This window comes from Aedes aegypti, chromosome 1 (assembly GCF_002204515.2).
Source record: "Aedes aegypti strain LVP_AGWG chromosome 1, AaegL5.0 Primary Assembly, whole genome shotgun sequence".
In the NCBI taxonomy this organism is placed as follows: domain Eukaryota; kingdom Metazoa; phylum Arthropoda; class Insecta; order Diptera; family Culicidae; genus Aedes; species Aedes aegypti.
The window spans coordinates 222217484-222233209 of NC_035107.1; the positions used below are offsets into that span (position 1 = coordinate 222217484).

At 39.7% G+C, this 15726-nt stretch overlaps 2 protein-coding genes across 2 annotated transcripts; both read right to left on the bottom strand.

The window, feature by feature from the left end:
• Positions 1–3293: 3293 nt before the first annotated feature.
• LOC5576921 lies at positions 3294–4306 on the bottom strand. The gene is made up of 3 exons (XM_001662968.2): positions 3854–4306; positions 3518–3798; positions 3294–3455 (listed from the first exon to the last, which is right to left on the bottom strand). Exons 1-3 carry the CDS (start codon positions 4202–4204, stop codon positions 3365–3367), a joined length of 723 nt encoding a protein of 240 aa, XP_001663018.1. The 5' UTR covers positions 4205–4306; the 3' UTR covers positions 3294–3364.
• Positions 4307–4343: 37 nt separating this feature from the next.
• LOC5576922 lies at positions 4344–5609 on the bottom strand. The gene is made up of 2 exons (XM_001662969.2): positions 4842–5609; positions 4344–4778 (listed from the first exon to the last, which is right to left on the bottom strand). The coding sequence occupies exons 1-2, from the start codon at positions 5187–5189 to the stop codon at positions 4410–4412; spliced, it is 717 nt and encodes a 238-aa protein (XP_001663019.1). The 5' UTR covers positions 5190–5609; the 3' UTR covers positions 4344–4409.
• Between the last annotated feature and the right edge of the window lie 10117 nt (positions 5610–15726).

The window sequence follows — 15726 nt, forward strand, 5'->3', positions numbered from 1 at the left end:
ATGCTGTAAACGAACGCACACAATCATGCTTGTATATGAGTTGCATACATCCGGGCGTTTGTTCAGATGTTATTGTTCAATAATAGTATACATGCTGATGCGAAAAACGTACATTTGTAAGGTTCCATTTTTTGCGTAACTTCAACGTGCCATTACGTTTGGTAGAATTTGAATTCAAACGGCGTTTTGGTGTTATGAAATAGGGGTGGGCGTTTTGCCCCCAGAGTTGATTAAAGTTTAGGTCCTTCAATAAGCTTTTTGAGGGCAAATTTAACATATGTTTTGCACGTAATACAAACTATGACAGTGCACAAATTGGCTCTCGGCAATAGTTTCATAATTTTGGATGTTTATCGACCTAAAAAATGACATTGAAAATCGCACAAAATTGCAACGAAAACAGCGAAAAACGTTTTTATACGATTTTATCGATTTGGTTGAGAGAACCACATAAAAACATATGAGGAAAAGCTTTTCTATCCATTTTCTATGATTAAGGGTGAAAAAAAAGCATTCTAAAACACATCGTTCGGCCAAATCGATGGTGGCGCGTTTTGCCCCCTATGGGCATATTACCCCCAGTTCCCCTAACTGAGAAGCACGCCCGGTCAGAGCAAGCCGATCTGTTGCCTGCTGAGATGCGATCCAAGCGGAGAGTGAAAAGCAAATACCGTCAACTTTTCTTTGGCACCCCTATTTATAGATTTGCTTGAAATCAACGTTCTCTATTAAAATAGTTATCAAACTATTTGGACAGGTATGTGTTTTGAAATTCCAATTTCACTCCTGTTTAGAGAAGAAAGACGTAGTCCTACGTCAAAAATAAGGCTTTGAGTGAAAACAGGCAAATAAAACAAATTGATGACCAACTCACATATTGTGGCTGTGCGTTGTGAGCTGCGTAAGGTACAACTCAAGTGAGAAAAGCATAATGTACCATTAGTGGTGCACCTAAGGGAAAACTGCTAAATCATGGTGACAAAATCATGAAATATATAATTTTAACGTTACAGTCGACAGATTTATAATTCTTCTATCATACAAACGTATACAAATTACGATTCATTTAAAATTTCCCTGCAAAAAGCCTTGCACCAATAATAGGAGGTATGTTTTGGTTCTTCTAGTGGCGCAAACCATTGATTTCTTATGGGACCCTCCACTATAGGTACTGATGCACCACTATAGATGCAAAGGAGCAAAAATTTTAAGCAAAATAATTGTTTTAAATAGTTTAACGTTTCAATTTCATGAATATTATTCAATTACTTGTATCATTCTCGCATCATATATAATAGAAAATTATCACATAATTATTTATTAGTTTGAAACATGCCAAAACACATTACCTCCACTATTCGAGCTACCTCCACTAAGGGAGCCTTTGCCCTATGAGAATTTAAAATTTTCGCAACGATATGAACAACTTTGCCGAAGACAAACTGGAGCCATCTAGCATTGATCTGCTTGTTAACTTCGCCGAAGACTAGTTTATCAGGATCTCGGGATACATAAGATTGGAGATAATTTGTTATTAACGTTACCTAGCTAGATTCATTGATTCCCAATTAGATTGCCCTTGATCTGCTTAACAACTTTGCTCATCAGGATCTTGAGATATGGAAGATTAGGGAAAACTTGTAACTTCAGTATGGCCCATAAAAAAATCCGAAAATTGTTTGAACGTGAATTTAGCATCCTTAAGCGTTATTCTCGTTGTATTTGCTAGTGAATGTAATTTCTGATTATTGTAGTATATTCTGACATAACTTTGATATCCAGGACAATTGTTTTCATATTTTTCTTACTGTCCTAAAAAATGTAATAAAGCAAAGAAGTTCAATGGTTTTGTCCGCCCAAAGCTAGAAACAGCGTCTGATTGTCGTATACTCTGGTGATAAAATTTCCACCTTCAAAAACCACACTTTATTATTAAAATTTGAGTTTGTTTGGTATCAGAGGATAGAGGTGTTCCTAGAGAACTTGTTTTTCACGATCACAATCAAATATTTTGATAGGGTCATAGTTTTGAGGGCATTTGCGTCTTATATGTTTGATATGCCTTCAATTTTTGTTAAAGTTGAATAAAAAATAAATACGGAGGACTATAATAGATTTTCGAGGATGAAATTTGTTTCTGCGGTTAGAGACAACTTATATCAATACTAGCTCATAGGTTTTGAGCAAAACGGATCCGCTTATCACACTTATATGAACGTTCAATCAAAGCTCTTCCAAATGAGCCGTTTTTTCGAAAATATGTTTAAGCCTCCAATGCTCTAGCTATGAACCAATTCTATCATTTGATATGGGCGTATACTGGAGACAAGGCTTGTGAAGAATCTCATGCCATCGTTGATGTTTTATAAGCTTCCATCACACAGATATTGAACTCGACGTCCGCATGATAAAATTTGAAGGTATGCTTCCAATTCCTCTCTGTTAAGGTGAAAGTAACAGATAAAAATCATGTCCAAAACGAAAAACTGAGTCTAAATAGATTAAACAATACAAGTAATGAATAATATTCAAGTTTAATTCACATTTTCCATGAAAAAACTACAATAAAACATGATATGACTATTTTCGCATTTTTTTATGGGCCATACTGTAGTATCACCTTGAAAAGAAAATCCCAATTAGGTTCATTACTGCCGAAAAACTCATGATTTGCTGAACAACTTTGCCAAAGATACCAACCCTCTAGCCCATCTGGGTTTTGAGATATCCGTTGAATGGATGATGTGCATGTGACCAATTTTGATACCCCAAGACGATCCGGAATAACTCCGGAACCACTTGAACCATGTTCGCAAGTTTTCTGGACCGTAAACTAGAAGAGTTTTTCGGAAAGTACTGAAAATTTCAACAAAATCCATCGAGAAACAAAAAAGTTATGCACATATGTTTTTTTCTTTGCATGTGAAACGTATGTTGGCTGAATGAAGGTTAATTACCAAAGCCCTGGAAAGTCGAGAATATTATGTACCCGAAAAGATCCAAAAGCCACATTTCAATAACCCAAAAATAATCTGAAAAAAATAAATTTTATGACTTGTGTTCAGCACACCCCATGGTCAATACAAGAAATTTAACGCCAGAACACATACAACATTGCATGCAAGCTGTACGCATGAAGTTTTGGGCTTGGTCTCGTTTCCAATCAAACGCATACCTACGAACGCAAGAACGCATGGATCAAGATAAGCAGCGTTTTCCGCAAATATCGTTCGTATCGTATTGTAATCAACAGTAGCGACACGGATTCATCAAATCAAATATGCTTATCTATCTCTTTTTCTACTAATCTAGCCTTGACGGCCTTATCACTTTATTTCTAACATACATGGAACTGATTCATCGTCTACTGAATTTGCAAACTCATTAGCTTTAGACTCTTCGATTTGATTCCTGGAAAGCTGTATCGTGGGCCCATTTTTGCAAAGTCATCGTACCTGTAGGATAAATAATCAATGAGGATCTGATTTTTGAAAATGATTCCTAGCACAGTACGTACGTCACTTCGAAGTCGTTTTTGAACCCAGCCTTCTCGGCCGCTTTTTGAGACCCAATGGCAGTGAAGTTGGTTGCGGTCACTTGAATCCCAAACGCTCTGCACAGTGGTACCCTCGCTTTCAGCACTTCCGTAGCGATCCCTCGACCTCGGTAGCGATGGTTGATGGCCAATCCGTACGCCGTCAGGTAGTGATCCACGTTGTAGTGCTTGAAAATGTTAAACTGCTCCGTCATGTACTCGTTGGTATGCGCAATGTCCTGAATCCGTTTGCTCTGCAGAACCTGCAACGGAAAAGCGATTAGTTGGAAGGACTCATTTTACTGAAATCCCACTTACATCCCAGTTGTCTTTATCCTCAACATGTTTCACATGCAAGAGATTCGCTCCGACTATTTCGTCCGAACCTTCCTTGTAACAAACCACCGTCATATGTTTTTCGAAGCACCACCGCCAGAAGCCCACAATCTCCGCCATGGACAACTCGTCCTGAGAGAGCTGCTTGTTTTCGCAGAATGGTTCATCGTCCACAAAGTGGTCCGTGTAGTGCTGGATCATGTCATCGTAGCGATCTTCGGTCAGATCTTCCACTCGGTACGTCGCCAGCTGGCCGTCGTTGTCTGGATCCGGCGCCTGGAATGTGTACCAAACGGTCGGAACCGCAGGCTCTGCAGGTCTCTGCCAACCCATTGTCAAACACCAACTGACGGCTGTCCGATAAGACCGGTGACAATGTCTACCACAATCAGCACGCTACCAGTTCAGAGATAAGATTTTGCTGACATAATCAACGTTGTGGAAATAAGTCGCGCTTTGAGCGCATGCGTTTGTTTACAAATGTGGCGCGCTTGCGCCAAGCGTTCGCTGAAATAAAACGCTCTCTTGCCATCTGCAATCAATCAACTCTCAAGCTCATATATTTGCAAAAATTCTCTTCGATTCCGGGATAATTAAAACGTTGGTCAACACGTGCTAGTTCACCATAGGTGATGGTGAAATCCTCCTGGAAGCCAACACGAGTGGCCGCTGTCTGCGAATTGGGACCAGTGAAGCATGTTGCACTTAGTTTGAGGCCAACGGCCCGACAGAGTGGGATCCTTGCTCGAAGTATTTCGGTGGCAATGCCTCGTCCTCGATATTTTGGATCCACGGAAAGACCCATTGCGTTCAAATAGTGATCCACGTTGTATCGGTCGAAGATGTTCGCTTGATGCGATACATACTCGATAGTGTCGTAGATCGCCTGGAATATTGCGCTGTTGAACTACAAGATAAGACAAGCATATCATTCCCATATAAAGTCTTGTTATATCAAAAAACCACTTACCTGTGCATTGTCCTTATCCGATCTGGAAGCCACATCCAGTATGTTGACTCCCACGATCTCATCCGATCCTTCCCGGAAGCATACCAAGGACATTCTATCCGGGAGCATTGCCTTCCACAGGGCCACTACGTCACCCATGGCAACCAAGTCCTTAGCTAAGCCCTTGGCTTGGTTCATGAGCTCATCGCGCGCAAAGTAGTCGCACATGTGACGAATCGCATCCTCGAAACGATCCTCCGGTAGATCCTGAACCCGATACCACACCAACTGTTGGCTCGTGAGGTCTTTCGCCTGGAATCGATGCCACACCGAGGGGAACGGAACCTTCACCGACCTTGTCCATTTCATAATGCTATTTGAACTGATAGGTTTACGTTACGCCCAAACAATTCGATCCGTTCGCGACGATCTTTCTAACGAAAGTGAGAAGGGTTTACCTTCTGGACGATGATGAGCAAACATTGACGACCTTGAAGCAGATTATGGTAGTTTGTGTGTTTTTTTTTATTTATTTATTTAAACAGGGTTGGGAGAGCTACAATTTGTGCCTTGATGGGATTAGAACGGGGGGAACACTCATTGTTTACGACGAAAACGAAATAACCCAAATTATGTCTGGTCTCAGATCAGTTTTTGCTGCTTATGCTAGCCACACCAGATAGCGGAGAAGCGTTTGCTCGATTAACTTTTTCACTCGTTTCCCTTGTTTGGTGCAGCAAGCATAGCCTAGTTAAAGGCGTAAAAATGCATATTCTGCTTTAGAGGTCGTATCACTAGGGCGGATCAAAATTTAAAAAAAGTTTAAAAATCCATTCTCCCATATCTTTTTTTGGCTCGTGTGAATAACGATTCTGAATACCTATAGGGTGGATGTACCAGTAATAGTGGGTGTACCAGTAATAGTGGCAATACATCGTTTTCTTCTGTATTTTATCGTTGTATGATTATTACTAATTATTTATTATTTTTAGTGACCCTTAGAAATACCCCTTGCATGAAAGGTACATCCAAAATATTTCACAAACGAAATTTTAATACATTTTAAGTTAATTTATTTGGAGACAGAAATAAGCTGAACGCCAGTTAAGGAATTGGTAACGCGATAACCATTTTTCATAACGCATTTTTGCTATTAAGGCCCAAGTAAAAATGGTGCAAAAGTTAAAACTGAAAAAGCAGTTTTCTCTTTTTAAATAGACAAATAGAAGAAAATAAAAACACACAGCTCTTTTATTTGCCAAATAAAAGGCTATGTGCTTTTTATTTTCATCAATTTGTTGTTTTAAAAGGAGAAAACTGCTTTTTCAGTTTTGACTTTTGTGTCATTTTCTCTTGCACCTTAAACACATTGATTTGTAAGAAAAAATGAATTTCTGCTAGAAGTTCATAATTATTTGCACTTCATTCAATAATGGATAAAATAAAAACATTTAATATAAAAAACGTAAACTCCACTATAGGAACCACTAATATACCGCTGTTCTTATAATAGTGGTATTGCAATAGCGATAGATTTTAGGTTAGAATCACTTTTTGACACATGTAAACAAACCGCAGTGAGTGCAGGTTCCACAGGTGCCGCTTAGTGTTTTTCTATTTTGATGGTTCCCGTTTCGATTTTCCGGCTTAAAAAGTAAGGAAAATATGCTTAAATCGTGTTTTAATCAAGGTAAATTAGTTTGATAACTTTCAGAATGGATCAACGGAAGAAAACGCGACGCCGTGTACCGCATTTTTACGATGAAGATGCCATCAAAAAGTGCATTGAATGCATCATAAACAAGGAAAAAACTATTTACTCTGCCTGCAAATCCCATGGAATTTCCGAGTCAACAATACGTTTCCGTTTGAGTGACAAATGGTGTAATAAAACCAACAAAGGTTCCCCTACAATCCTCCTGCCAGCAGAGGAAACACAAATCGTGGCCTGGTTGAAAAACATGGAACGCAAGGGATTTCCTGTTGTCAAGAAAACACTTGCATTCAAGGTGAAACAATTTTTGGACTCCAGCGGCAGACCTAATCCCTTCAATAATAATACTCCAGGTAAATAAATTATCATTTAAAAATAAATAGCTCACCTGAAGCATTTAAAACTTGCAGTAAGAAAATGGTTCTCAGGATTTTTGGCCCGGCATGATGACATCACTTTGAGAACTCCCGAACAAGTAACTACCGCAAGCTCAAAGGTGTCGGAATCGGATATACGAGGATGGTTTGCAAGCGTAAAGGAGTATTTGGTAAGCGAAGGGATATCGGATGCACTTGAAGACCCGCGGAGAATTTTCAACGGAGACGAAACATCTTTTTTCCTCCATCCCACTACGAAGGCAGTGTTGGCAACGCCGGGGAACAAACATGTGTATGAGGTTCAACATGCTGATGGACACGTAAACGTGACAGTTATGTTCAGCTTTGGAGCTGATGGCAGTGTAGTTCCGCCGGATGTGTTTTTGCCGGTTCAAAGGATCCGGCCGGATGTACTCCAGCAATTTCCAGGAGAATGGGGAATCGGCAAAAGTCCTAATGGTTGGATGAATGTGGAAAACTTCATGCTATACATTAGGAAAATATTTTACCCGTTTCTGCTCAAAAAGAAAGTAAAGTTTCCGGTTCTCTACTTCGTTGACGGACACTCCTCACACATGGCTGTTGAAGTTGCAGATTTGCGTTCAGATCTGGGAATCGTTTTGGTTGCACTGTATCCGAATACAACCCGGATTACACAGCCAGCTGACGTAGCTATATTCAAACCGCTTAAAAACGCTTGGAATACGGCTGTCTGTGATTGGCGAGTTGATAACGGGGGAGAACTATTGTCGTTGAAGTGCTTTCCGATTGTTCTTCAAAAAGCCATTGATGCTGGGATTAAGCAGTCCAGCATAATCAATGGCTTTCGTGCTTGTGGATTGTTTCCTTCCGATGCCCAGAATATCGACTTTACCAAATGCTTTGCGCGAGGCACACAACAGTCCGTAAATGAACTACCATCACATTCCTATGACACGAAGGACAAAGCTGTGACGACTCCCTTTGAACAGTCAACAATTTTCGAGGACCGGAATGCAAATATTTCACAAGATTACGTTTTGATTCCGATCTAAACTATGAAGGAAGCATTAGGTTGCATTGGAGCTGGACGTTTAAATAAATTCTGGACACAACAAGGCCTAACTGAAGAAGAAAAAGTTATTCAATCCCTGTATGAAAAACTGCTAGCAGCGCATTTGACACTTCTACCTGAAAGTGATAAGGCGCTGGACTGTTCGAGCCCTACTTGCGAAACAGACCAAAGTGCAAACGCGGAAATACTACCAGATGAAGGGGCTCTGGAAGATGATGCAAGTAATATCGATGTAGCAGAGGATGACCTAAGGTTGACTTTGGACAGTATGCACACGATGGAACCTTCTGGAGCTTTGGCGAAATGTACTAATGTTCAGCGAGACTGTAAAAGGAAGATCAATAGTATCGATGAAATTTTACAGACGCCACCAACACCGAAGCGAAGTAAGCAACATCGAAATTATGCTCGAAAGTTTTTTTCCGATTTTGACAGCCGAGGAGCGGTTAAATGAAATCTGCCGTTTGGAACAAGAAAAGGAAAATGCAATTAAAGAAAAGAAGCAGAAAGTTGAGCAGAGAGAGAAGGAAAAAGAAAATGCTGAAGCGGTAAAGGCTAGTAAACGTGTGGAAAGAAAGGCAATCAAAAAGCAAAAAGCCTCCGCTTCGTGAACTGAAACTTCAAGAAGTATTACAGCGAAAGAAGGAACGTGAACTGAATCGAAAATTCAAGCAATTAAGGGCTGATGGAATGAAGAAAGAAAAACTTGAGCTCCTTCAAGCATTGCACAACTTGAAGGCTTAAAGTTGAAGCGATTTATCGAAGTGTTTACTGATGATATCTCGCGTAACAATTCTAAAGGGCCAATGATCAAATTGTAAACAAATCGGGTTTTGATACCATTCGATAGCATCTCCCAACACCCACAAACTATGCAAACATTGTCAACATAATCATAAAACTTACCGTTATAAACTCGGTTTTCAAAACGGCCAATAACCGCTTTTTCCAAATCATTCATTGGCCCCCGCTCGAAAAGGCCAATGATTGGTTCTCGCTCCATCAAGAAGGCCTACAATCGGAAAATTTCGCAAACTGTCATTGGCCTTAGCATGGTGAGAGGCCAATGGCTCTCTCTTGCTCATTCATTAAAAACCGAAAAAGCCTAGCCTTGGGCCAATAAAAAAGGCCCATGCCTTGATGAAAATCGAAAATGGGCCAAGCATTTAAACTCATCATTTTTTTCACATTTTTGTCAGTTTTCAGAATAAAATCAATTATTAGTGTGTAGTAACAGTAAATCGTCACTCAACTAGCAAGAAATCACATTGATTGATTTGAAATCTGAAAAATAGGAATTGAAAATGTGGTGAATGATATTCAAATCGAATTTTCTCAGAGTCAACGATCTGAGGATTGGCCCTTTTGAATTGTTACGCGAGATATCAACAATATAACTTTAAATAACTTACATCACGTTATGTAACATAATGCTCGAGAGAAAAAATAAACTATATATAAAATGAAAAATGTTTTGTTATTGTAGTAAACTGATGTCGGGTGATGCTCAACTACAATGGTTAACAATTAGTTTTGTATAGGGTTATGAAAATACTACATTTCGATACCTTTCTTTCGTTCGTTATGAGAGGTTTGCTTAAACCTATTAGGCTAAGGGTAAAAGTAAGTTAAATAACTTCATTGGCACTTCGATGATTTACTTTGGTATACGGTTTTCCCCGGCCAAACTCATATTGTATCCAAATATTAGCTACACTCCCGTGCAAAAGTTTGGGTTCACCCCCTCAAAAACATACAAAAGCGTTCTGTCCATATCTCTGTGATTACACGTCCAATTGAAACTCTTCAAGCCGCATTCGAAAGGCAAAGAGTTATTCTTACTGCGTATGTATTTTTCCAAAAAAATTTTTTGAATTTTGTATACTATTTTTTACTTAAAGTTGTGACATTTTTCAAAAAACACACTGAAAAATCATATTTAATTTCCTCAGCATTGGGTCGACCAAAATTTTAAATCAAAGTGTCATTAGAATCGTAATCTTATATTCTTTGAAGAGACGTCACGAAATTTTGGCGGAAAAATCTGGAAAGTATTCAAAATCAATGAAACAGTCAGTCAAGTCATCGTGCAAAAGTTTGGGTTCACCTGAGCCGCACGCACATCATTTTTGTCAATATCTCTGCCATTTTTCAACCGATTTTAATAGTTTAAAGCTTTTTTGAGCGCAAATAATGGCGCGTACATGATTGGTTTGAGATTTCACAGATTTAAGTAAGTTCAGGTGAACCCAAACTTTTGCACGATACACCATACTGAGAGGTGACCCCAAACTTTTGCACGATGACTTGACTGAATGTTTCATTCATTTTGAATACTTTTCAGATTTTTCCGCCAAAATTTCGTGACGTCTCTTCAAAGAATATAAGATTACGATTCTAATGACACTTTGATTTAAAATTTTGGTCGACCCAATCCTGAGGAAATTAAATATGATTTTTCAGTGTGTTTTTTTGAAAAATGTCACAACTTTAAGTAAAAATTTAGTATACAAAGTTCAAATAATGTTTTTGTAAAAATACATACGAAGTAAGAATAACTTTTTGCCTTTCGATTGCGACTTAGAGAGTTTCAATTGGACGTGTAATCACAGAGATATGGACAGAACACTGTTGCATGTTTTTTAGGGGGTGAACCCAAACTTATGCACGGGAGTGTAAGTAGCATTTAAAACCGCACCTGTTGAAGTGTATCAAAAGTGTCAAGAATAGGTTACGATACCCTATAAATTGCAGAAATTAACATTTTTTGCACATAGAAGATTATTTCAGTGAGAAAGTCAAAATGTCACTATTATAGGAACAGTCTCCTCTATTATTGGAACAGTACCACTATTATAGGAACAATACTAGGTGTTCAATTATGAGTATTTTTACACGTTATTTCGCTAAATTGTTATTTTTTGGTCAAGATACCATAACATATTGATCTAATTGTCATGTGCATGCAATTTTTCCTACGAATTCTGGAAAATAAGCATTGCATTTATCGCTTCTTTACTGTGATAGTGCTTAGACTCACTATGACTGGCACACATACCCTAATGAAAAGCTTGGGAAACTAACTGTAAGAATTGTTGCAAATAACTTCTTTAATAGTTAAGAAAACTAATGGAGCAATCTTCTATGGGATTACTGAATGTACCAATGGAATCAAAATATCAATCAAAATGATCAGAAAAATCTTGACGAATCTTTGAAAGTAGCTAAGACCAGTTGCATCGTGTTATACAGAGCACAAGTGTGGCGGTGCTAGCGCTTTCTGAACGTACGAATACTCTTGACATAATCTATCAAAACATTGCTACAACCTCTTGACGATTTTTAGTCAACAAGTTCTTGGCTGATTCTGAATTACCATAGAAATTTCTCGAAGTATTTATTAGATAGTTCTTGAAAATTATATATTTGGGTCTTTATTTCAATGCATGTCTCTTAAAATTCCCTACTTTAATGGAAGTTTACTAAAGTCTCTTTTTTTACCAAAATGGTCTCTCAAGTTTATTTTGTTATATACTATCCTGATGCAAAATTGTACAGACTCCAGAGAAAGCTTCAGAGCCTATATTTCAAATCTTCAGAAATCAATAGTGATTTAATTTAGAATACTTTCAGGATCTCCTAGAGGGATCTCTTCTGAAAATCTTCTGGAGATTTCTCTGCCAATTCTTTAAGGATTTTTTCCAGCAATTTTTCAAAGCATGCTTAAAAGAATTTCTCCAGAACTTGCTCCAGGAAATCCAGACAGAGCCTGCTTCTCAGATTTGTGTTCTTATGAGCACTTCCACAGTTATTAACTGAGAGCTTTCTTTGCCGATTGACCATTTTTGCATATGTATATCGTGTGGCAGGTACGAAGATACTCTATGCCCTGGGAAGTCGAGAAAATTTCCCTTACGAAAAGATCCTCGACCAGATTCGAACACACGACCCTCAGCATGGTCTTGCTGAATAGCTGCGCGTTTACCGCTACGGCTATCTGGGCCCCAGAGTTATATAGTTGCCTTTTTTCCCGGAAAACTTTAGATGAATTTTCACGACTTTTCTTGACCTCAAACCTTGAAAATTCATATCTCCTGTAGGCGAATTCCGGCGCGTATTTTCTTCGAAGAAACGAAAATTTTCTTGCTGGTGAGTAATGGAAGAAAATCTCTTCTCTTCGAAGAAATTGTTCGCCGGAATTCACCTACTGAACTATGCATCGTAGAACAAAAGTTTTATTGTGAAATCGAAAGGAAATTGAACTTTGTTGTCTCCGTGAGTGAAAATTGGTAGATTTGCAGCGGAATTAGTGCAAAATAAGCGAAGTGAATTTCGATCAAAAGTGACATCATATTCATTCTGATTGACTTCTCCTCTCGCTAGTAAGCGACATCAAGCGGGATACAAGTCACCCTCTTATTGCGTGCAAGTTCGCCCAATCATCATTGGAAGTCCATTGCTGTCGTTGAGCCTTCCAAAAGGCGTTTATCTAGCCATGGAGAAAAATTGCGCCAAATGCATCCAGCCTATTACCGGTATTGACTATGTAAGGGTTCATTCAAATATTACGTAACCCAAAAATTACCAATTTCAGACCCCCTCCCTCCCCCACGTAACAGGTTTTGTATGGAAAATTTTAAATTTTTGTATGGACCGTAACACGATGTAAGACCCCCTCCATCCCCCTGTTGCGTTACGTAATATTTGAACGCTCCCTAACATGCCGAGGATACTGCGGTAGCACATTTTATATGAACTGTTCCGGGGTTTCTCGTGCATTAATGGGCTATTTCACGACACATCGAAGAAATCTTTTCTGGATGTGCGACAAATGTGCCGACTTGTTCGAAAACTCCCATCTCAGATCCATCACAAGCAATGCAGATGAAAATTCACCGTTAATGTCACTGACTAATGCCATAAACAATCTACAAACTGAGTTAAAAAACATATCCTCGAAGCCTGTTTTGTCAATATCTTCACCAAAACTCAATCGATGGCCTGTTATTGGCAACCCTACACGTGCTGCTAAAAGACCCCGTGGTAATGAGTCTGGATTGTTGCCCTCTTCCGAATGTCAGTCTGGAATGAAGCAACTAAGTCAAAATGTCGTATCCATTCCTGTCAGTGCAAAGCCTACAAACAAGTTTTGGCTTTATCTGTCCCGCATCAGGCCCGACGTTACAAATGATGCTATTTCTGCAATGGTTAAAGCAAACCTTGGACTTGACACCGATGCTGAAGTCGTTAAACTAGTAGCCAAAGGGGCTGACTCTAGCAACATGACCTTCGTCTCGTTCAAAGTCGGCCTCGACCCAGCGTTGAAGAACGAAGCACTATATCCTTCAACATGGCCGGAAGGAATTTTGTTTCGCCAGTTTGAAGACTACAGTTCGACAAAATTTCGGAAAACAACAGTAGTATTATGGAAGTCCCTGGGCCCTCCACCGCAGTCGAGTCTACGCCTGATTCATCGAGTAAATTTACGTCTGTTTCCTGTCTTCCAAGTCACCCCGTTCCTGCGTGTGGAACCGGCCTAGGGATCTTCCAACCTGCTTTCTCAGGTGAGCCAATCAGCTGCAGAGCCCCTACTTCTCCTGAAAGATCTTTCGTTCCTAGCAAATATATTGAACGTTTGGAGTTCCCTCGTCGTCAACGCGTAATCAACGATATCAGCAGTCCTACACAACTTTCAACACAACGTGAGGACGCAGCGAGTTGCAGTCTCACAACACGCTCTATTTCGACTGAGCAAGCATCTCGACGACAACTTACTGTGTATTACCAGAACGTCCGAGGTATGCAAACGAAAACCTCAGATTTCTTTAATAACACGATTGCCTGCGATTATGACATTATCATCATTACGGAAACATGGCTCCGTCCTGACGTACTGAACTCCGAACTCTGTTCCAATTACACAATATTCCGGTGCGATCGCAGTGAACAGACAAGCTCCTTCCAACGTGGTGGTGGTGTACTTATTGCAGTTAAAGCTTCTTTTCGTTGTACATCGGTCACTTTGAACGACTGCGACTCCCTTGAACAAGTTGTTGTCTCAGTTAATCATCCAATGTCAACAATCTATCTTTGTGGCATTTACATTCGACCGGCTTCACCACCTGAAGCGTACTCGATGCACGCAACTGCAATACAAAGTATTTGCAACTTCTCTTCCGAAACCGACGCAATCATTGTAGTCGGCGACTATAATCTACCAGGGCTTTCTTGGATATATGACGACGAGCTTAATAGCTATCTATCATACAATGCGTCAACTGAAGCTGAGACGACTTTTGTTGAAGCGGTGATGGCTACAGGACTGTACCAAGTCAACTCAATACGTAACGTTAATAATCGTATTCTTGATTTGGCTTTTGTCAGTGATGTCTGCGATATTGAAGTGTTGGAGGCACCATCTTATCTCTTGAGAATGGATGCTCATCACAAGCCTTTCGTTCTTCGAGTACAAATATGGGAGACACGCAACAATTCATCTTCCGACAGCAATGATGAAGGATCAAGGATTTCGACTTTTCGCTTTGCGATTTTGAATCGCTAAATGCTAGTTTATCAACGATCAGCTGGACGAACGAACTGGCGAACAAAGGCACTGATGAAGCAACTGCTCACTTTTACGATAAGCTGTACGATGTTTTGCATAGCAATGTCCCTCGTAAGCGCTTGCGTCCTAAACAGAAAGGCAAACTGCCGTGGTGGTCACCTGAACTGAGACGTCTTCGAAACGGTGTTCGTAAGGCTCGCAAGCGCTATTATCGCTCCAAATCGCCTGTTGCCAGACAAAATCTTCATGTGATTGAATCTCGTTACAACGAATGCAAAGTCTTCACGTTCCGTCGTAATTACATCAATACAATCGAATCAAATTTGAAGAACAACCCGAATAGTTTCTGGTCATTCGTCAAGAGCCGTAAATCGAATAATCGCATACCTGAGCAAATACGTTTTCAAGACAGGACATCAGCGAATGTGGATGAATCGGACAATCTATTCGCTGATTTTTTCAGCAGTGTGAATAGCACCATCTCCCCAACTCTCTCCACTGCAACGCGACATTCTATTCCCACGCATGACATAACGCTGTCATTCCTAAATTTTACTGAACAAGACGTGAAAACTGCATTAACGAGCCTTAATGTTAAGAAAGGCGCTGGAGCTGATCGGTGTAGTGATAATGACGCATATGGAAAATTATTTATGATTTAATTGAAACATTTTATGGATGAAAATATTTGAGAGTGTATTATCGCTAGAATGTCTCGCCGTTAAGCTTAGGTTACAATGAGCTTTCATTTTTGGCTAGAGGCAAGCTAGTTGTGTGGATGTATGAGCATGTTGCTTTCACACGCATACTCGTGTTTGCCGTGTGTAGAAGGAAATGAGATGGAATGTGCATAAACGCCGTTATGTCAATGTATATGTATGATTTCTTCGCGTCTTCGTCAGCGGTTGGAAGTTGAGGCTGGCCGGTTGAAGAGAAGCGAGCACTCGGTATTCTGTGATCGATTTTCTTGGCGAATGGATGTACTGTCCATCGTCCGCAAAAGATTCTTCTGAGATCGGTCACTACAATGGCACAGTCGGTAGTGCTCGGACATTATATTCGCAACGTGAGTTCTTTTTTTTTTTTAAGCGTAAGTATTTTGTCTTGTGAGGAAATAGAAAGGCGCAGAAAAGTAACAAGAAAATAAAGTGTTGTGATAAGCAGATCGGAATTCCAGTAGGCTCACTATGGCTTTG